This window comes from Rattus rattus, chromosome 4 (genome assembly GCF_011064425.1).
Source record: "Rattus rattus isolate New Zealand chromosome 4, Rrattus_CSIRO_v1, whole genome shotgun sequence".
NCBI lineage: Eukaryota > Metazoa > Chordata > Mammalia > Rodentia > Muridae > Rattus > Rattus rattus.
Window position 1 is genome coordinate 138,764,363 of NC_046157.1, and position 21,793 is coordinate 138,786,155.

At 44.2% G+C, this 21,793-nt stretch overlaps 1 protein-coding gene across 4 annotated transcripts in view; it reads right to left on the minus strand.

The window, feature by feature from the left end:
• The window catches only part of Plekhm3 (pleckstrin homology domain containing M3), a 158,570-nt gene that overhangs the window by 89,345 nt on the left and 47,432 nt on the right, over positions 1-21,793 (minus strand). For all 4 annotated transcript variants that reach the window (XM_032901233.1, XM_032901234.1, XM_032901236.1 and 1 more), the window contains exons 4-5: positions 10,086-10,231; positions 2,048-2,241 (exon numbers count right to left, since the gene is read on the minus strand). In XM_032901233.1, coding sequence (XP_032757124.1) covers positions 2,048-2,241; positions 10,086-10,231 — 340 coding nt within the window. The remainder of the gene's footprint in view (positions 1-2,047; positions 2,242-10,085; positions 10,232-21,793) is intronic.

The following is a 21,793-nucleotide window of genomic DNA, read 5'->3' on the forward strand; positions in this document are numbered from 1 at the left end:
CTCCTCCCTCCGTGACTCTCCCCTTCCAGCCACTCAGAACTGTATGCAGTGCTTTATGTGATGGCCAGGGGCAAGCCCAGACAGAAAGAATAAAGGGAAGAGGACTGCCGCCTTCCTCCCGTGGCTTTGGGAACAGCCCCTCAAGGCCTTTGCCCTAAACTTCCCCTTCTCCTTTTCGGTCTCGCTATACAGCATAGTACATGGTGGCAAACCACGAGATTGCTGGAGTGGAGACTGTCATCCATAAGGAGGGGCCTTTTACTTAATTTCCAAAGGCATGCCTTTGGGATACTTTAACCAAAGCTAAATATTATAATGGAAAGGTATCTAATAGTATTCCCATGTGTAGTTTTTCATATCATCCACAAATATAAGCACAAGGCACACAAGCTCCGAACAAATCTGAGTACTGAAGTAGCAATCGAGAACACTTTGAGGGCGAAAAGAAATGCTGTTTCTCTCTAACTCAGTTGCTAAATGAACTGGAGCCACAGAATCTGACTGTCTTCAAGGATAGTCCTGAGAATGCTTTTAGATGTATTTTTTTTAATTCATGAGTATGGATGTTCTGCATGTACGCATGTATGTGCACATATGCGTGAAGAACATAGTACATGGTGGCGAACCACGACACTGCTGGGGTGGAGACTGTCAGTCATCCATAAGAGGACAGGCCTTCTATTTAATTTCCAAATGCCATGAACTGCCCATCAGAAGACGGCATAGGATGCCCTGGAAGTGGGGTTATAGACGGTTGTCAGCTGCTATGTTGGGTGCTTGGAGTTTTCCTCTGGAATACAAGGAAGTGCTTTTGACTGCTGGGCCACCTTTCCAGCCCCCCAGGAAAGCTCTGAGCTTTTAAAATTAAGACATGCCTAGCTTCTATAAAAGTAAGTCTCTACGGCTTTCTGGAAAAACATCTAGGTGAGTGAGTGGGAAGCGCTCTGCTCCATGATCTGCCTTTTTCATTATTATTTTGTAAGAGTTCATCTGCATAGCATGCACCTTTCACTATCACAGTTACTTCTCTCTAAAATGTCTTCTTCAGAAGCCTGGAGTGTCTGTTTCTTTGGATCTAACAGATTTTTAAATTGTAAACACTATCATTTTGATTTTTTCCAAAGGTTCCTACCCAGGTGGGCTTCCTGAAACACTTGCTATGATTAATATATGCTGTTGGTCATTTCTATTAAAATGAAAAAAATCAAAAGGTATTTTAGAGACTTATGCATGCCATCAACAATTATTTGAGGGGTTGGGGATTTAGCTCAGTGGTAGAGCGCTTGCCTAGGAAGCACAAGGCCCTGGGTTCGGTCCCCAGCTCCGAAAAAAAGAAAAAACAAACAAACAAAAAAAGAAACAAAAAAAAAAAAACCAATTATTTGAAGTATAAACTGGTCTGTAAGTATAAACTGGTATATGCCAACAGTGAGAATTTAAATGCTCATAAAATACAACTGTAAAAGAAGGAATTTTATAAGAGTGAGCACATTTTAATTTCGTTTTAAGGATCTGAGTTTGGCTTGGCCTTGTGTGTTCTATGAACTATGAGCTAACTCGGTTACAGAAAAGAGAGCAGCCTATACTAAGTGCAAGGTGGAGGGCAGAAGCCTAGGGTGTGTGTCTTAATACCATGCTTTCCTGCCTGCAGCAGTTACTAAGTTAGTATATTTATTTTGTACAGAAAAAAAAGATTTGCATAATCATTTGCATTTTCCCATTAAAGTACTTTTCAGTTGTGCAATATTTCCAGCCTCCTCATACCTACGTATGATAAGCAACAAGTAACCTAGAAAAGTACCAACAGCTGCCTCCATGGCCTGGGAAAGCCCAGGGTGACCTTAGTTAGGTTAACACACTGGTAGGGAAGGCTGAGCAGTGATGCTCACTTTTGCTTGGTTCAACTGACCGAGGACAAAGGAGAAAGTGAAATGAGCCAGGGGCAAAGGTGGTGGAGGGAGACATAGAGACCCGGAGAAGGGGCTGCCTTGGAAAGGGGCTCAGAGGGCATCTGACCTGCTTCCTGAGCTGGCATTCAGTGACTAACCTGCGGCGCAGATCCTCCGCCACTGCCGCCCTGCAGCTGAACAAATAGGCTCGGAGTGACTTTAGCCGCTGCCGCAGCCGTGCAACGGTGGCCAGAGGCTCAGCATGGAGGTAGAGCATGGGGTTCTCCTGCTGGATGTCGATCAGGGGCTCTTCGTACACGTACTCCAGAAACTCCTTGGCCTGTTTGGACACCTGCAAAACAAGTCTTGGCTGTCAGCACCGGCAAGTCACCCAGCCTTCCACACCTGTCGGCTCTGCCTTCGAACCACGCCTCGTGACAAAGTAGGTAGTGCTTCTGGTCACTGCTAAGGCAAGGAGCTAAACACTGTGTAGCTTTTCTTCTTACCTCCTCAAAGCTCAACTAACAAATGTGGAAGGAACTCCTTAACTCCTCAGCTCAACTGTGTTAGCAATTACATAAGCCGTACCTGTGATGGCACAGACCCCACAGATGGGTCCTATTTCTGTCTGTCTGGTTTTTACATATCCCACTGTAATGAACCAAGATGTGACCAAGAAGGAAACTTGGTGAAAGGTACTCAAATGCTTCCCGTCTGTTTGATTTGCTATAGATCTGTAATTATTTCAAGCAATGTGCCAAAAAACAAAAACCAAAACCACAAAAAACAAACAAACAAAAAACCCTTCATAGTCTTTAAAACCTGTATAAATAGGCAAGCATGGATATATATTCCACAATACTTTTTTTTTTTTTTTTTTTTTTTTTTTTTTTTTTCAGAGCTGGGGACCAACCCAGGGCCTTGCGCTTATAGGCAAGCGCTCTACCACTGAGCTAAATCCCCAACCCCCACAATACTTTTTAAAAAGTATTTTCTAAAATAGAAAACTACACGTATTGTGAAATATTAATAAAAACATTAAAGTGAATCTATGAGTATACTCAAGAAAAGGAGGGAGAAAGATTTTGTGGAAAGTAAACTGATGAAAAGGAAACAGCTCAAAAAGGAGATGAGCGCCCTGAGTAGAAGGCCTGAGCGCGGGCTGACTGCTGTCGATCTATCCACCTCTGCCTTTATGAGTTCTTTTTAAACAGCATTGTTTTAGGCCTAGGCAAATAATGCACTAGAAACGCAATGCACCAGAGAAAGAGACGACAGCATCAGGGCACTGCACAACAGAGAAACTACAGTTCCACATCACACCGTGTCATGGGGCTGACTGGACTCTCTCCAGGCCGGCTTGCTGATACTCGAATGGAAACTGCCCAGTGACATGAAGAGCTGGCTCAGCCTCTGTTTATGGAAGGTAAGCCTCTCCACGAGTTCCCACTAACCGTCTCCAGAAGCAAGGCAGGGACCCAGCACTAACACAAACAACACTGTTCATTAAAAAGGAGACTGCAAATCCACTATGCTTTCTACCCCACGGAAGCAGCTCAATATGAGAACACAAGCCCTACCCACACGTGGCTAGTTAGTAGGAAAGGTAAAGACTCAAAATAAAACCACATGCGGTCTGGGCTCACAGGTAGCTCAACGAGGGGAATCCCTTTCCTGGGGAAGGGGCAAGGAGCCAGGTAGGCTGGGTGGAGCAAGCAACACGGGATCTATGTCTGCAATTATACGTAGAAACTCATTTGATGGACAGGGAAGCATGAGGAGGGAACGACAGGCTGACAAAATCACTAAGTCCCACAATACACACTATGGAAGCATGACTATTGGGTATGAGTCTGTTATGCATTTATTAAAAGTATACTACTTATACACAATCATGAAGTTCACGTCACTATCTTCTCAAAGTGGAAAGCTCACATTTACGTTTACATTTCCTACAGGGCTATGCAAGTGCATCATTTCTTAAGGTGTGTGTGTGTGTGTGTGTGTGTGTGTGTGTGTGTGTGTGTGTGTGTGTCTGTGCGCGCGTGTCTGTGTGTGTGTGTGTGTGTTCATAAGCAATTATTATTTCCGAGATATCTGTTGTGCGCTCTGACCCTATGATGTCATACAGAGAGTGACAAAGTTAAAGGCACAGAATAGACTGAAAATCCAGGCTATGGAGCATCCCCAGAATTAGCCAAGCCCTTTAGCTGTTTACCAGATCAGAAACAACAAGGTACCAGGGTGCAGGAGCCTCTACTCTCATCTGTGAAGCAGGCGTGCGCACAGGCCGGACAGTGCAGCAGGCCAGGCCTTCTGTGGGAACAGAGCAGCCGTGACCCTTCCTCAGGCTCCTCCCGGCCCCAGTCCGTGCAGGAAGACAAAACCGGCTCCATGTTGTATTACTGTGTTTCAGTATCAGCTGCACTCACATATTTCAATAAGGAGAACAAGCCTGATGGTTTTCAGAGAAGTACAATCCACTTGAAACTGCTGCTAAAAATGATGCATTGTACAATTCAATTAGTCCTCCTGGGTTACAGAACAGTGTTTACACTGAGTCAGGGCCCTGCTGAATTAGGTTGACAATGCTACCTTTTAGTAGGTGAACAGAAGGACAAAGGGCACTGGCCAGTCTCCCAGGCCTTAAAAGGCTTCTCTCTTCAGGTGCTACTTAAGCCCAAAAGCAAAAGAGAAGAAAACCTTTTACGGAGACAGTAAAAGCAGGGGACTAATAGGACAGCAGCTACTGATAGTAGCGTTCATAAACTAAAAACGATGAAAAAAAGAGAGACAGAGCTGACTTCAGTAACAGCAAGGCACTGCCTTCCCAATTTATTAACGAGCTTCCCTCCCACAGAGTGCATCACTGGTTGCTTATGTTTCTGATTGCTTGTGTTACACGACTTACAAGGAAAGAAGTCCACAATAAGGAGAATTAGAGAGGACAGCACGATCACTGAAATTAGTTACAAACTAACGAGGACCAAGCCTGAGCCTGCACACATGCACCGACAAATAACACATGCAATCTGAACACTATGTGAGCGCTGTGAATCTGAACACGGCATGCACTTTGTCACAATGGCGATGACTACCTATTCTGCAGAACTACTGGATGTTGCTCAGGTTTGCACAATCCTGAGAGAGGATTCGGGAATACTGTTCTGGCATGTTCACCCACAAAACAGCCCTGGGTAAACAAGTAATGGGCAAAGGAAATAAACAGTCAACCACAGATGCAATTTGGAATTGAGGCAGTGCTGGGTAAGGACCCATTTTTATTAAAGGAGGAAAATGCCAAAGAAAACATAGGAGGACATAATCTTAGCATAACAAAGAAAGGAAAAAATAATCTAGTCAATTTTTCTCAATCTGTGTTCCCAAGATTACTAGTCCCACAGTAAAGATTTCTTCAGAGTTATGAAAAGAAATAAGCTGCATAGCACCTTCTTGGTGATTCAAAATGAAACATATTCTCACATCCAAACTCTGAGACACTTGGTAATACAGAAAACCTGCTTGGGCTGGGTTAAGAATGTGCTTGGCAGTAATGACAAGGAGGGGAAGAAGAAGAAGAAGGGAAAAGAGGAATAGGGAGAGAAGGGGGAAGACAAGAGGGAAAAGGATTATCTACTTAACCCATCCACTCCTCAAGCCTACTCTACTGAGACAGGGCAGTTTTGTGCGGTTCCAGCCCTGCTGTGGTTAAGAAGGATGGGAGAAAGGCTGGTCTATGCTCCACTCATCAACTGGAGGCAGAACATCCTTCTCTAACTTCACCGTCTCCTCTGACCGAGCTGTGATCTCACTGGCTTTTTCCAACCCTCACTAAGATGGTGGCCTTCCAACAGAGGCCTACTTACAAACTTGTGAGTATTCCACAGAATCCACTTTGAAAAATAGCGAATTAATTCACTGTCTGTATTTAATCAAGGTCAGAGACCTCAGATGACGTATTTATTTATGGTCATGCCATGGCAGAGTGGAGCCAGGACTCAGAACTCTGGACACCCTGCTCTGTGCTCCACCGTCTGCAGTCACAGTGCCTTCAGCTTTTAATTACTGTGCCGTAACTTATCTGCTCACTGTTCTTTAAAGAAGTGCTCCCTGTCTGTCCTCCATCCTTCTTTCCTGTCAGAAGGCAGGTAGGCTACAAACAGAGACAGGCTCTGATGCAATTAGGCAGCGCTGGCATGTAGGCTCTCATTTGAGCTCCACTCTACAGCAGTGAGGAACATGCAGAGGTATTTCATGTCCAAAGTCAGTTTGCATATACGTAGTTGTTTAGATCCTGCCCCTCTACTGAAGTCAAAGCATTCGTGAGGGCAGGAACCACATTACCTTTGAGCCACACACTCTTACTTCAGACACGATTTTAACAGTTTGGTTCTCTTTCTAGGTTTATAACACGTTTAGAGTCAGTAATGAAGGAGGAGGAAAAGCAGCTAGAGGCAAGAGAGGCTGTCTTGAATGCCTCTCAAGATGGAGAGATAGGCTTGTATAACATGGAAAGTCCCCAACTAAATGGAATGTGAGTATTCAGGCTAGGACACACAAAACATTTTTAAAAAACACAACTATGGGGAAGTGGCAGGAAAGTTGAGTGTTTTGAATTGTGTCTGATTGGTCTGAATAGGGAGCAGGGAAATTACTTGTAGAAATTCTGTAGAACATGGCTACAGAATTTAAGGATAGGGTTTAACTCCTTCTCTAACCATGAAGTTTAGTCTGAAGCATAGACACCAGAAATGGATGCAATCCTGCTTTTGAAAGTAATTACAATTACTAATACTGCAGAGGGCAGCCAGGAAATGCTTAAGATGACAATTTCATTCTGCTCTGCAAAACCACTTTTTCAACGGGTAGTCAAGCAGTCACGTACTTGCTATTAAGGACAGTAGGCAGATCTAACAGAACGATGTCTGGATTTAGAAACTGATAGGTCTAAATTGATCCTCACAATTAGGAGCATTAAGCTAATTCCTGGCATCTGAGCAAAGACAGACAGATGCTGGACTAAATGGAATACAGTTCCTCAATGCCAGTGACAGATGATCCAGATAAAATCATCCGGCTGTGTTCCTGCAGTAAAACTGTCCCTGGTCTACTGAGAGTGTGGGAAGCAGAGATCTGCCTCCTCATGTGCAGCGTGAATGAAGTGAGTGTACCTAATAAATATCTTTAATTAGCTACCTATTCCCTCAAATCAAGTCTAGTTATTTAAGGACCACCACAACGTGGCCCATCTTACAGAAAGATCCTAGGCTTTAGCAACAGCTAGCCTGGTGGTTTCTGTAGTCTTCAGAGCTCTCTGTGAACAACCATGGCCTTCAAGAACTATGCCTGCCTTGCCCATTCGCTGTCAGTTCCTCCTTTTGCCTTTGCTCCATTGACTGATAGGCCTTCTGCTGGCAGGTGTCACCAGTGCTAGCTTTCAGCAGACCACGGTGCCAACACCACCTCACTTGCTTGCTCAGTGTTAGCTGTTAAATCTCTGCTCGAAGCACATCCATCTAAAGCGAACTCAAACAGCCTGCCTCCCTACGTTCTTATCTCATTCACACACGAATAATATATTTATAGTCTATATTGGGAGTGTCAAGTACAGGACGCAGAAGGAGGCCATGATAACTGTCTAGGAGAGGAAGAAAGACATTAGGACAGGAAATAAGGTTCAAGTCAGGTTTTAGGCTATGCTGGGCTAGCTAAGGGCAAAGGAAAGTCAAGAGGTGTGAGCCAGGCTGACAGAACAGGGATTAGAAAGGATAGACGGGACTTCAAGGAAGGAAGAGACTAGTGGGAATGGATGTGACAAAGGAGCCGGAGAGGGACTAGAGACTGCAAAGGGGACTATATTAATTCTGAAGGCAGTTATTGGGAGCTCTGGCCCTAACTGAGCACTTATAATACCCTGGACACTGTGCTAGGCCCTTCTGTGACTCATCCAAGCAAACAGCAGCCTTCTGGCCTTTGGATTATTATTACCTCTATTGTAGGATGAAAAAATAAGACTCAGTAGGAAATGCACCTGAGGTAACAAACATTAGGACCAGAGGTGAGCTGGGAAGCAAGCAGCATCACTAGAAGGCTGCCGACTTCTGTTGGGTGACTGCCGCTGAGGACATAGTCCTCGAAGCACATGTGTAGTGGGGCTGAGAGCATAACCTCAAGTTTAAATTAAGTCTTGTTCCTGTATTGCCAGGACACATGTACCACTCCCACGCTGGTAGAGGAAATAGTTGAGGATGTCTCCTAGACCTGGCAGTGGAGACGTGGGCCATTCGTATGACTATGAACATCTCCATCTGTAATTGCAGGCAGTATGCATTTGGTGAGTGTGATGAAGGCCATGTTGAGTCTGAGGTGCCCATAGGATAGGCTTCACTCAGTCACTCAGCAGCCACTCCTGCTTAACCTAAACTGTGCCACCAACTGTGCTAAGCCACATCTTCCTCAGCCACTGTCACAGAGACAACACACAGCCGACAATTCATTATATGAATAAGGTGGTGATGAGAGCACTAACTTCTATTCCGTGAGGACTAATCACACCACTGCTTACATTTATGTTTGTGAGTCTAACTTTTTAAGCTACCACCTCTCCAGTCTATTTAGAGGGACGCGAGGACTATGTGGCTCAGAGAAGCCTGCAGGTAAGTTGACAGAGCTGTTCCCTAATCATCCAGTTTTCCCTATTAGCAGGAAAGAGATGGAAACTCAGTCTCTTAAGATCACACATATCGAAACCAAGAAATCTGATGGAAACCCCTGGTCCAAACGAAAAGCTTCCCTGAGCTTCCAATCCGTCCCACACTCTCAGACTCCTTTTCTCTCACTCCGCGGTTCAGTCACTGGCCAACTCCCCTGTTGTCTACAGAATGCCATTCTCTCTCTCTCTCTCTCTCTCTCTCTCTCTCTCTAACTTCATTATTCCAGCCTTTCTCCTCTCTCTTGGGGAGTTCACATCAGCATAAAAAAATGCTGTTATTTTTTCTATTAAAACAAAAGTCAAACCTAACTGGCCCCGCTCCCCTTTGAGTTCCTTCCCACCTGTCTTCTTCCCTTCTGAGTAAAACTTCTATTCTTGTCATTTCTTTCTTTCTTCCTATTCTATGTTGAAGCCACTCCAGTCAGACCTCTGCTCCTGCCTTTCCATTCAGACTGCTCTCATTAGGGTCTCTAATTACCTCCACATGACTGAAGCCAGTGGTCAGTCCTCGGGGCTCATCTTATTGACTATCAGCATCTGTCACAGTTCATCTGGAAGCACTTTCTTCACATGGCTTGTCAGGCAGCCTGGGCTCCTTCTACCTCACTGCTCACTCACCCCTGGTCTCCTGCCACCCTTTGCTGCCCCTCTTCTCTCTACCCTCTTACGTTAGGATGACCCAACGTGTCTTGAGCATTCTGATAACCTGCATCTTTACGACTGACAAATGTGCTATTCATACTACTTGGGTGTCTCCCTTGTCTGCTAGTCATTTCTGTGCAAAGCTCTTAGCTTATCCCAACATTTCTCATAAGCTCCCATCCTTTAATAATCAGGAGTTCTGATAAGTGCTTGAGGATCACTAACTGTACTCTTCCTTCTGTGGGCTGCTACCTAGAGGTCCTCAGGGCTTCTCCTAGGAGTCCAGTTCCAAGGGTTGAACTTTCATCTGGCCTTCACCAGAATAAGTGCTATGTGATCACAAGAAACACTTTGGATCACATATGCCTTCTCCAGAGATCAGAGGCATAATCACGAACAGTCTTCATTTTCTAATAAAACTCCAAGATCGGCCCCCAACTATATAGAATTCTCTTAGCTTCTCTACTTAATTATCAAGGCTTAGAGGCAAAAACTTATAGACAGATAAATAGATCGAGATATACATATACTTTAAAATTAAGAAATTAATAAAAATCATAATAAAAAATATTTAAACAGTGAGATGGGTAAGAAGTGTTAGATAAAGTCTGATGGCACATTTGGGCATGATGGGATGTGTCTATCAGCTCAACTCTGTCAGCTAGAGACAGGGACTGTGAATTTGGGGCCAATCTGAACTACAAAGTAAGATCCTGTTTTTTTATTTTTGTTTTGTAATGTAATCAAATTTGCCTCTGTTTACAGTTATCTTTAAAAATCCACCTGGCAATATACAAACACCCAAATTGCCACCATCAAGTGTACCCAAGGTTGGCACCTACCTTGTATTTTGAGGTGTCCCAGTTGTGGACTATGCGTGCTGGGATGAGAAAGCTGTCGTCCACATGGCAGCTGCTGCAGTAGTACCACCCACTGTAATTGCACACCTTAGCCTTGCCATTGGACAGACCAATGGGTCGCTGGCACCCTGTTCAAGGCAAAAGACAAGACTATGATTGCAGCTGGACTTTGAACACTGCAGAACAAGGCTATAGGCCCTTAAAGTCAATGACGTCTGTAGCAGAACAAAGCTGCAGAGAACGCATGGACCCATGTGTCACCTCCTGCCTAGCCTGAGAGTCCTGACCCCTTCACCTCCTGAGGGACAGACACTGTGTCACCTAACTAGACCCTTATCCTTAGTCTTCTCTGATTCAGTTTCTTCTGCACATGGCTACCAGAGAGCCCTTTCTCCACAACTCTACCTCTATTTTCTCACCTTCCTCTTAAGAAACTAATTCATACTACACATTTATCTGGGAGCTTCTAAAGCAGGTTTGTTTAGCTTATACACATCTCTGAGAAAAGAGACCTCTTTTCATTGATGAAAAAAAATGGAGCCAGGCATAGTAGTCTACCTCTGCAGTCCCAGAACCTGGAGCAAGGATCTTGGGTTCAAGGCTGCATGGCAAGTTCCAGAGTTCTAAGCAGCCTGGGAAACTTAGCTAGCCCCTGTCTCAAAGAAACAAAACCAGGAGCTAGGGATGTAGCTCAGCTGATGGAGTACTTGATGGGCATAAAAGAAGCCCTAAGTTCAACCCTCAGCACCACATAAAACTGTGGCATGGTGGCACTTGGACCTAGAGACATTTCGAAGACAGAGGGAAGAGGATCAGAAGTTAAAGGTCATTTTGGCTATATATCAAGTTTGAGGTTAGCCTGTGTGACAATACACTTTGACCACAAAAAGAAATTCAAACCTAAGACAAAAAAAAAAAAAAAGGAAGAAAAGGAAGGCAGGCTGGGACAGAGAGAGGAAGAAGGGAAGGCTGGGACAGAGAGAGGAGGAAGGGAAGGCTGGGACAGAGAGAGGAAGAAGGGAAGGCAGGGACAGAGAGAGGAAGAAGGGAAGGCAGGGACAGAGAGAGGGAGAAGGGAAGGCTGGACAGAGAGAGGAAGAAGGGAGGGCTGGGACAGAGAGAGGAAGAAGGGAAGGCAGGGACAGAGAGGGGAAGAAGGGAAGGCAGGGACAGAGAGAGGAAGAAGGGAAGGCAGGGACAGAGAGAGGGAGAAGGGAAGGCTGGGACAGAGAGAGGAGGAAGGGAAGGCTGGGACAGAGAGAGGAAGAAGGGAAGGCTGGACAGAGGGGGGGAGAAGGGAGGGCTGGGACAGAGAGAGGGAGAAGGGAAGGCAGGGACAGAGAGAGGAAGAAGGGAAGGCTGGGACAGAGAGAGGGAGAAGGGAGGGCTGGGACAGAGAGAGGAAGAAGGGAAGGCAGGGACAGAGAGAGGAAGAAGGGAAGGCTGGGACAGAGAGAGGAGGAAGGGAAGGCTGGGACAGAGAGAGAGGAGGGGAAGGCTGGGACAGAGAGGAAGAAGGGAAGGCTGGGACAGGAGAGAGGGAGGGAAGGCTGGACAGAGAGAGGAAGAAGGAGGGCTGGGACAGAGAGAGGAAGAAGGGAAGGCAGGGACAGAGAGGGGAAGAAGGGAAGGCAGGGACAGAGGGAGGAAGAAGGGAAGGCAGGGACAGAGAGAGGAAGAAGGGAAGGCAGGGACAGAGAGAGGGAGAAGGGAAGGCTGGGACAGAGAGAGGAAGAAGGGAAGGCAGGGACAGAGAGAGGAAGAAGGGAAGGCAGGGACAGAGAGAGGAAGAAGGGAAGGCTGGGACAGAGAGAGGAAGAAGGGAAGGCTTGTTCGATGTTAAGTGTGTTGTATAAGATTACTCAGCAAACCAAAGGTAGCGCTTGGTTCTGGCTGTCAGCTGTTCTAGTGACAACATGACCCCAAATTTGACTACAGCGTTTCTTTGCTTGACAAAAATCAACATAAGGAGTCTGGATTTGGCTGCCCCATCTCAGTTTTGCAGCTTTCCTTCCTATGCCTCTCCTTTGGATATATAACCTATTTATTCCAGCCCAAGAACTGTCCACATCATTCCCAGGTAAACACAGTGTGCTCACTGCATTCTCAACACAGCAGACATGTCAGTTTCTACCCAGCGCTTCAGGCTTGCTGCCTCAACAAGTCTTACCTGCTAGCAAGACCACTGGCCACTGGCAGGTGACTGTTCACGCCCTTTTTCTATCTTGGGAGTTTCATGAGTCTATAAGCACTATCCAGGGACTGTGGGGGGACCTGGCAATAACCAGGGCCCTGCTCCCAAAGAGACCATGTTTCCTTAGTTTCCTTTTACTAACAAAGAAATCCTGAAACAAACATCCTTGAAGCCCCAGCAAGGCTGGTGAATACTATGCAAATAGCATCACTATTCTGACCTGTCTTCACAGCTCTCACTATAGAATTCCTTCCCAGTGGCATTCCTCGTGGTCGGGTGTCAGAAATATATAATGAGATCCTATACAAGTTCATGATCTAAATATAAAACTGAGTTAGTCTTCTAGGGATGATGACTATGATAATAGATAGTGTGGCGGGCAATCAGTGTTAGAACCCATGTTCATTTCAAAAAACATTTAATACAAACTGCCTACCCACAGAAATACACATAAATTCTGTGAAAATACCACAAAAGCTAACAGAATTTCCATCCCAAATAAGATGGTATTAATCACCATTCCATTTCACAGGACATCCTCTGCATGTCTATAAGCAGAGGGGACTGAAATACACATATGTTAGTGGCATATTCCATTAAGTAGATCTTTCCATAGTTCTTAAAATTATTATCCTTTCTTAACTTATTGAGTAGCAACAGAATCATTATGGGCCCACTTTTAGGCTAGCTGAGGAATGAGAAACTACGGGCAGACGATAAGGACCACAGCAGCTCGTTTTTGCTGGAGGAGGATGCAGTTTGCTGCGCTCACAGACTGCAGTGCTCCCATGGCATTTAGCACATGCCTCCTTCTTAAACTGTGGTGCATTTTCATGGCCTCCCCAGTCAGGCAGACTTTTTAAACCTCAGCACTTAACAGAGAGTTCAACACATAGTGGACAACCAATAAATGTTTGTGTCAAGGCACAATAAACTAGGAACCCTCTGGCCCACACAACACACATAGGCATAAAAGTCTAATTTCCTATAGTTATCCCAAAATTAGTCCTTTGAACCTTGTTGCCTGCCTCTTCAAACAGCCTGCTTTCATTACTATTCCTAGTACCATGTGCTGCCTAGTCTAAAACCTGCACACTAACGTGCTTACCTGTGATCAGCAAACAGACTCGACAGGGAGCTAACACATCCAAACCCTGAGGATATGGCTGTTCCTGATTTAACTGAGTTAACGCTGAAAAGACATAGTGGCAGAGCATGATCAAGAATGGAGTCCTGTGAGGAGTCATCTGAGTGCTTGTGAGAAAACTCCAAGAAACCAAGATACAAGTCTTGTGACCTCAGTTTCTAAAAAAGCAAGGAATTGTTCTTAGAATGTGTTTCTGTGCTCCTCCCAGGTGTAGCGGATAGGAGTGCATTTACTCCCTCACTGTGACCAGGAAGCCTCTTTCCTGTTCAGCTGAGAAAGAATTAGAGCTTTTTAGCCTTGAATCCAATGCACTTTCCTTTGAGAGAGACAGTGTGGTCAGGAGGAAGATGAGAGCCTACTGACCTGACATGGAGTCACTGTCTTCCAAACAGCATGGATCACGTGTTTCAAGAAGGAAACCCTGCTCTGCTGACTGACAGTGAAGTTTCCTTCACTATCAAGTCGTGGACTGAAAGCATCTGAAGCAATTCTTCACAAACAGGCACAATCTGGGACTTTAATTCATCATTGTGTGTGTGTGTGAGGTTTTCAACAGGGCAGTGTGCTTTCTTAAAAATGACTGTTAAGAAACATTTTTTTTTCAAGAGTGCCAAAAGTGGACCCTGAAAAGCAACATTATGGGGGAAAATAGAGCGCAAAGTAGACAGACAATAATTAATTGAAATAACTAATTAGGGCTTATTTACATATATTTTTATGTACTTTCAAACAGATTTTAAATAACTTTCTAAATTCAAGGGCATTTGTGGAAGGGGACACTCTACACGTCAGATCAAAGCAAACGCATTCTCCCAGGTTCTTTTTGAAACTTTTCAGAGTGTTCAATTCATAAGAACAAAAAAGTATTTCACAAGAGAGCTCACTGGCCTTTTTTTTATTGCTTCCCACCCCACTTCACATCTTTAATGAACACATGCTCTAAGAGTTTAGCTTCCCCCTGATACTCTTTTGGAAACAAATGTTACCATTTACCCAGAACCCTGTTTGCTGCATATACAGACCGTTTTGCAAACGGTCTTCACTAAGACATCCAAAAGAGTCGAAGGCTTGGAACAGAAATTCTGGCATAATTCTCCACAAAGCACAATCTTTCTTCCACAAATGTACCTACTTAGCTTGGCCCGCTGCAATATGGCGTTATTGAAGCTGAGGTCTTGAGCAGGGGCCAACAGCCTTCTCCTTGCTTAATAGCTGTCAACTTCTGCTGCCTACCCTAAACCAGGGCACCCAGAGGCCCAACAGGGAAGGACAAGAGCTGAGGCTGGATCCGTTCCTAGGTGACTCAATGTAATAGAGGAAGTGCTAGCTACTCCAAGCCACTTTCCATCGTGTAACGTGAGCGTTCATATACTTCCATAAGGTCATGACAGTAATTTGCTTTGTGTTTGGCACGTAGAAACGCTCTAGAGAATAAGAAATGGACCCAGAAAATGGAAGAAGAGAAGAAAGTGCCTTTGTTGGAAGGGGAAAAAAGCCTGACGGTGGTGGTGTAGACTGTAATGCCAGCACTTGGGAAGTGGAGGCAGGAGGATGAGGAAGGAGTTCAAGGCTAACCTGGGCTATCACTTAGAGACCTTGTCTTCTAAAACCAGGAGGGGAGGAGTGAGACAAAAAGAATACATTTTCATTTTCTCTGTAAAAGCAGAAAGAAAAAAAAAAGCCTAGCTGAACCGCCATGGCGTCTGTAATGCCAGCACTCCAGCGGCTGAAGCAGAGGAGCACACGAGCACGTGTGTAGAAGACCTGGTCTTTAAAAGGGAGTGGGAGAGAAGGAAAGGCAGGAGGGAATTTGATGAGTTGCTGGCCTCTTTTCCATAGCCTTGGACAGAATGAAGAGTCCACATCCAGGCTGTGGAAAGGGCTCTCCATTCTGCTTTCCACCAGTGTCCCAGCAGGGTCCAATGAGCTGCCATAAACAAGCTTTATGAAGAAAGCTCTATGCTGCTGCAAGGCCTGGACTCTGAACAGGTTTGGACTCTTGAGACTATATTTTTCCCAAAATGAAGCAGAGGTTCGGTGACTTGGTATTGTACAAGCATTAGGGATGGTAAAGACTGGGGATATGCTTCTGTGGTTGAGCACTGGATTAGAATGGCTGAAGATCCTGGATCTGACCCCTACCCTACATCAGGCACTGAAGAAGAAAGGAATGTGAAGGACTGGGAGGAGGGCCGTGAACAACTGGCTTCCCTAGTTCACCGTCTGTGACCGTCTACTAGTTAGGAGTCAGTACTGAGCGGGCATGTAGCTTGGCTTCCCTAGTTCACTGTCTGTGACCGTCTACTACTTAGGAGTCAGTACTGAGCAGGCATGGAGCAGTGCAGCTTTAATCCCAGCACTTGGGCGGCAAGGGAAGGCAGATCTCTCTGATTGCAAGGGCAGCCTGGTCTACAGAGTGAGCTCCAGAACAGCCAGGGCTACTTAGTAAGACCTAGCCTTAGACAGTTCTTCACTTAAACACTGCCTGTATTTGGGCTAATCCCAGGCTGGAGAAACAGAACAGCGCATATATGCCAAATATAGCAGGTTTTTTCAAAAGTGTATATTCAAACAACAATAAATTAGTGTTTTCAATGTAGAGTTGGTATTAAATAAAGTTGAGGTAAAACAAACATGGCCCTAGCCTTGTATCCTGCACAGCAGAAAGGGACGGCACTTAGATATAAGAGTAGCTACCCACCATAGCTCAATTAGCACAGTAGAAAGGACACTTTTGATCCTTCTTGCCAAATGGAAAGAGTGCAGAGAATAAAGGAACCTGAACCATCTATGTACAATCACAACACAACCCCTTTCCTGTCTCAAATATTCAAATTACCTCCGGGTCTCTGGAACAAGTCAGCGACCCATAAAGCAGAAGGTATCTAGTTAACCATAAAACAAATAAGACATTGAACATTTAGATGAAGGTCTTGGCACACAGCATTGAGAAATGTTCATTTGGTTTGTTACAAGACAAACGGTATTCATAAGCATCTCAAAACTGGGAACAAAAGGAAAACTCAATCTTATGCCACTATAATTACCACTTTCTGATTGGATTTCAGGCCTGCACCACAGGAGGAAATTTATGCCTGGCACTGAATACCTCATCAAAAAAAAAAAAAAAAAAATCTATGGGTAGTGAGGTCATGGACCCTATGGGGAAACCTACTAGTGTTTCACTAATTATTTGTGTTATCAATCTACCTTCAAAATATGTTTAGAATCAGACTAGTGCTGTTCTCAACCTTAGCCAGAGAAACTTCTTTTTGCAATGGAAAACATAAACTCATAAACTGGTCAAAAAGAAAAAGTGCTACTTAGTGTTCAGCCCTAAACGGACCAACTATATCAATCCCTCACCCCCCAAGCTAAGAAACATCATGGGCAGGAGAAGTGGAAAGAACACAGGAGCCAGAGGATGGGGAGGAGCGCTGTGCAACGCTGGCTTCCAGACATGACCTGCCTATTGTACTCAGAAACTAACAGCAGCTGGGTTTACAGAAACAAGACCTGCAGAGTATCAAGCCAGTCAGCATTCCAGTGTGGATGGCGGTGGGGGTGTGCTCACAGAGCACCAACCGTTGCTTACAGGTCTTTGGCAGCTGATGGATGCTTGGGAAAAAGAGTCCATTTTCTTCATGGGGCTAGCTCTACTGGATGGCCCTGTATCCAATGGGCACAGGCAGCACTAATAAACTAGACTCACTGAGTCACAAAGGCAGAAAGGAAGGCAGGGAAGGAGGGAGGGAAGGAGGGAAGAGAGGGAAAGAAGATACACCTGCTTTTATCTCCTTTCAGCAGGAGGGGAATGTGTTGGAAGGTCGAGGGAGGGGGGGTAAGGTGAGTGAGGTGGGAGGGCTAGAACCAAGATACCTTATTTGTATGTACAAAATTGTCAATGAATGATGGAAAATATTTTATTAAAAAAGTGACCTTTATAGCTGGGAGAGGTTCTACACACTTAAATACAACCCTAAAACATACTCACCAATTGCTTCCAAACCTATCCTGAAGGCACTTCTGTTTATTACAGAATAATTTTTGTCTGGTGGGTTTCATTTTATGTTCATCTACAAATTTTACAGCAGTGGGAGATTATATATGGGGAAACGTCACTACTTATTGTCTAGAACTTGCCCCATAAAGTTCTGCTGTGCAGTCCGAAGGCTGACACATGTTCAAAAGCATAAATTAGGCTTGGAAGGAAACTGTCCCTAACATGGTTGACACACTTAGGTTAACCTGAGTTGGCGCTTGCAGAATGGACTGCAGCTGTTGCTAACACAGCTATGTCCTTAAGAATATGACAGAAGTGAATAACTCCTCTGGCGGGTGGGGGATGCATGTGCCGACCCGAGGAATTTTCCTTTCAACACAGCAGTGTGGCAAATGCTACTTGTAAAGCACTAGCACTGTGCCTTGATGCACTGGGAGTTTGGTGCCCATTATATCTTAGACACAGCAGTGAGAGACGAGGAGACTGGAAACAGCAGACAGCAACCATCAAGACACAGGCTACCTACAAATTATCGTTGTGTATTGATTGATTGATTTGCATAATGAAGGCAGCCAAAAAGGTCTGCCATTGGATTTTTTTATTTTCTTGTCTGAATAGGATCACAGATTTCAAGTTTACTGTAAGCTGTTAGGTGAGGTTTTTGTTTGGTTTGGGTTTTCTAGTTGGGGGATTTTTGTATCGAATATTTCAAAGCTGAGTCAGTTTTGACGTGCAGTATGTTGACTGTACTAATAGCACATAGGAACTGTATTCGACTAAGAAATGAAGGGAATGTCACGTCAGGTGATTGATTACTGCTGACTGAAAACATAAACATATTAAATTCTACAGTATTTGTCCAGTCTTGTGGAATGTTGTTATTAAGATTACAAATCGTGAGCTAGAAAGATGGATCAGCAGTTAAGAGCACTTTCTGCTCTTGCGGGGACTCAGGTTTGATTCCCAGCTCCACACGATGATTCACAATCATTCAGAACTCCAGCTCTGGGCATCCAATGCCCTCTCCTAACTACAACAGGCACCAAGAATAGGTGGTGCACAAAGATACATGCAGATAGATAAACACTACAATATAGAAGTTAAAAATGTTTAAGTTAAAAAATGTTTCAATTATACACTGTGTTAAATAAATTAATAAATAGTGAGTCGATTCCAACTCATGGTGAGAAGTGTCAGGATTTATTGGTCTTTCAGGCAAACAATGATTGAGAACCTAAAGTCAATATTTAGTCAAAATTTATCTTGAAAGGCAATAAATCTTGATTTTTGCTAAGGCGAGTGAGCAAATAGTGTGTGCTGTTCCAGGGAGTCTGACTGCTTTTCATCTACTAAATATCTGCCTTGAGTTGTAAATAGAACGACCTATGAGAGATCCATACCTCCAGAAGACATGATTTGAGTGGTTTGATTGAAGTTCCTTTTAACTTTTCTTATGAGACATTTCAGTGGCAGGGTGTATATTAGTGTAAGATAGGTTTCATAATAAAAAGTTACAGTTCATCTTCTAATGTATTTAAACAAGTCCAAATGTAGTAATTCTTCCATTCTTGTTTTCCTCTTAAAGTCAATGACTTGAGCTTCCCAATTACTTCTGGTTGTTGGATTTCGAGTGGAAAAAGATTTTAGAAAAAATCATGTCAGTAACGACCCAAGTCAGAAACTAGAGCATGCTTGGAAACCACAGTGTTCGGTTATCCCGGTGCCATTGTAAGAAGAGGGGCTTGGCAAAGCGCTTGGAATGGTAAGCTAAAATACAAGAGGCCATGCTCGGGGCAAGGTGATCTAATGGCAGAGGATCTGCTAGGGCTGTCTCAAGCGGTGGCAGTCTGAGCTTTGGAGGATTATGGCTAAGACAAAAGTGGAAGGGGAGAGAACCACCTACCTGGTCCTTATATCACTTTCAACTTGACTGGGTCTTGGCTCGGGAACAGTTAGTTATTGGAGGATTAAGGTATGAGTGAGGGTCTGTTCATAATGACCATGATGTGCTGAGCCCCGACTGCTGCAGGGCCTAGGGTCAGAGGAACAGGCAGTCTGGAGAGAAAGAGATGTTGCAAGGCCAGGCCTCCACACCAAAGCATTGCCTGTGCTAAAGTGACAGCATTGTTGCCAAAACCTGCACCAGTGAAAACAGGAGAGTAAAATCAGAGGTCGCTATACTCACCCAGCTTAATCACTTCCTGTGCCAGCAATGGCTATAACTTCTACCAGGAAGTGGAGAAAGCCCTTCTACAAGCTTTACTTTCTTACTCAAGCTGCTTGGTAAAACAAGTGCCACGCAAAAGAGGTCTTGTCATGTTGCCCCTTGTCTTTTAGACAACCTGCTTGTAACTTCAGTAATTAACCCTTTTGGTGACTCACTTGTCCACTAAGGACTCTTATTTGAAGACCACTGGCCACAGGGGTTACTGCTCCTTGAGCTTAGCTCCTCCATGGCACTATTGTAACACTGGGCATGAAGTCCTGCAAAGACTAGGCTGGGCTATTAAGAACTTACATTGAGAGCTGGAGAAAGACGTGTATTAAATCAGCTGCCTTACTAGAATGTTCCTCTGAAATGAGCTTAGTGTGAGAAAAGAAGAAACAGTAATGCTGACCCTGTCTCTAAATTCAGGACCTTTGGCATTATATTCATGTTGAAGATATGTTAGAGTATTTTTTAATCTTAATTCGCTTGGGTCTTCTAAAAGATCCCATGCTAAAACAAGATCCTGGCTCACCTTACCTTAGTCCCAGCCCTGCTCCAAACACTTCTTGCCAAGAATCCAATGTATGCTCCAATTATGTTCTTTCTACAGTGCCTTCCCCCGGCATTTACTGTTCTGTTAAATCACCACTAGCTCTCTCTGTGTGATTTCCTAGTTACATCTCTATTGTGACTGGTCTCAAAGGTCAACAACCTTTTAGCAGCTTGAAAGTTGATATTCTCCCTTTGGTTTATCTGAGAAACAAGCTGTTTCTACTCTGTTTCTGGACCATATCTTTTCTTCCAGCTTGGATTTAGAAGTCTCTGCTTGTATTAGCCTCATTCAGTCTGTGGCTTAATCACATGTAGTGTTGCACTATGTCCCCTGACTTCCCCTCACGTCTCCCCCTTTTCTTAGCACTGCTTCTCTTCCCTCAGACTGCATGAGGTCTCCTCTCTTTGAACTTTACAGTATCTTTAAAACACAATCTTCCTTCTTCCCTGACAGCATCTCTCAGAGTAATGCCTACTTGAGCTATTTCAGTAATGACAACAATTTGATAAAATTAAAGTCATGAGAGTGGACCCAAAGAGTACTAGGGACAGTCTCAAAATGGAAAAAGATGACTTTCATCAGGTTCCTATCAATCCATGCTTGGATCTCATTTTCATCCCGCATCAAATTCCATATGCCTTATGAGTTTTGGAGACTGTCTTGCCTTGCTTCTTTCCTTTACTCCTTTGTTTTACGACTTCCAGGTTTGTCTGTTTCTCTTAAAATACATCTGTGAGCATTTCCAAAGCTAATCTTTTAACTAAATGTTTGGTATTAAAGGCAGGCTATTTAATCCTTTTATTTAGACAGGGTAGGGAAAATTTAAAAACTGCCGATAAGTAGAAAATTCCTATTTTCTGGTCCTCACTTTGCCATTTAAAAAGAATTTCTTAGCATAATAATCCCTAATTCTCCCTCAGCCCCTAATCAGAACTCTTCACAGATGAAGAAATGAGGTATCCAAGTGATTAGCTTAGTTTTTAAATATTCATGTATTATTGTGTGATGGGGGTGTGCATGTACAACTGTGCAGTTGTAGAAGTCAAAGACAACTTTAGGGAGCTGGTTTTCTCCTTCTACCCACGGTTCATGGGTTCTGGGGATCGCCAGACTCGTGTGGCAAATGTCATTCATCTGACATATCTCCCTAACAAGTGAGTGTAAAGGAAGGGTCGTGGCATGTTCAGCTTGGCCTCAGAGAGCTGGTGTTCTGCCTACTGCAGTAAGAGATATTATCTCAGGGATTCCAGCTGTGGCCAGATGCATAAATGAATCTAATTTAGGGGTTTGTTACAGGATAAAAACTGTGATCTCTAGACAATACAATTCTGATCTCTTCTTTGCAATATATGAAAGGGAAAGCGAGAGACGGTGCTTATGAGCCTTGTAAAACTCCTTAAGGTTTGAGGCTCAGACAGAGAGCATCCACTCAAGGTAGGGAAGGAAAGAGGAAAGCAACTGGCATGTGCATGTTGGCATGATTATTGGTAGGATTAAGCTTCAGGAGATGTCAGGAAACCTTTGGCATTATCTGGCACCTTCTTTCAAGCTAAAATCCCTTATCCTAACAATGGATGAGAAACA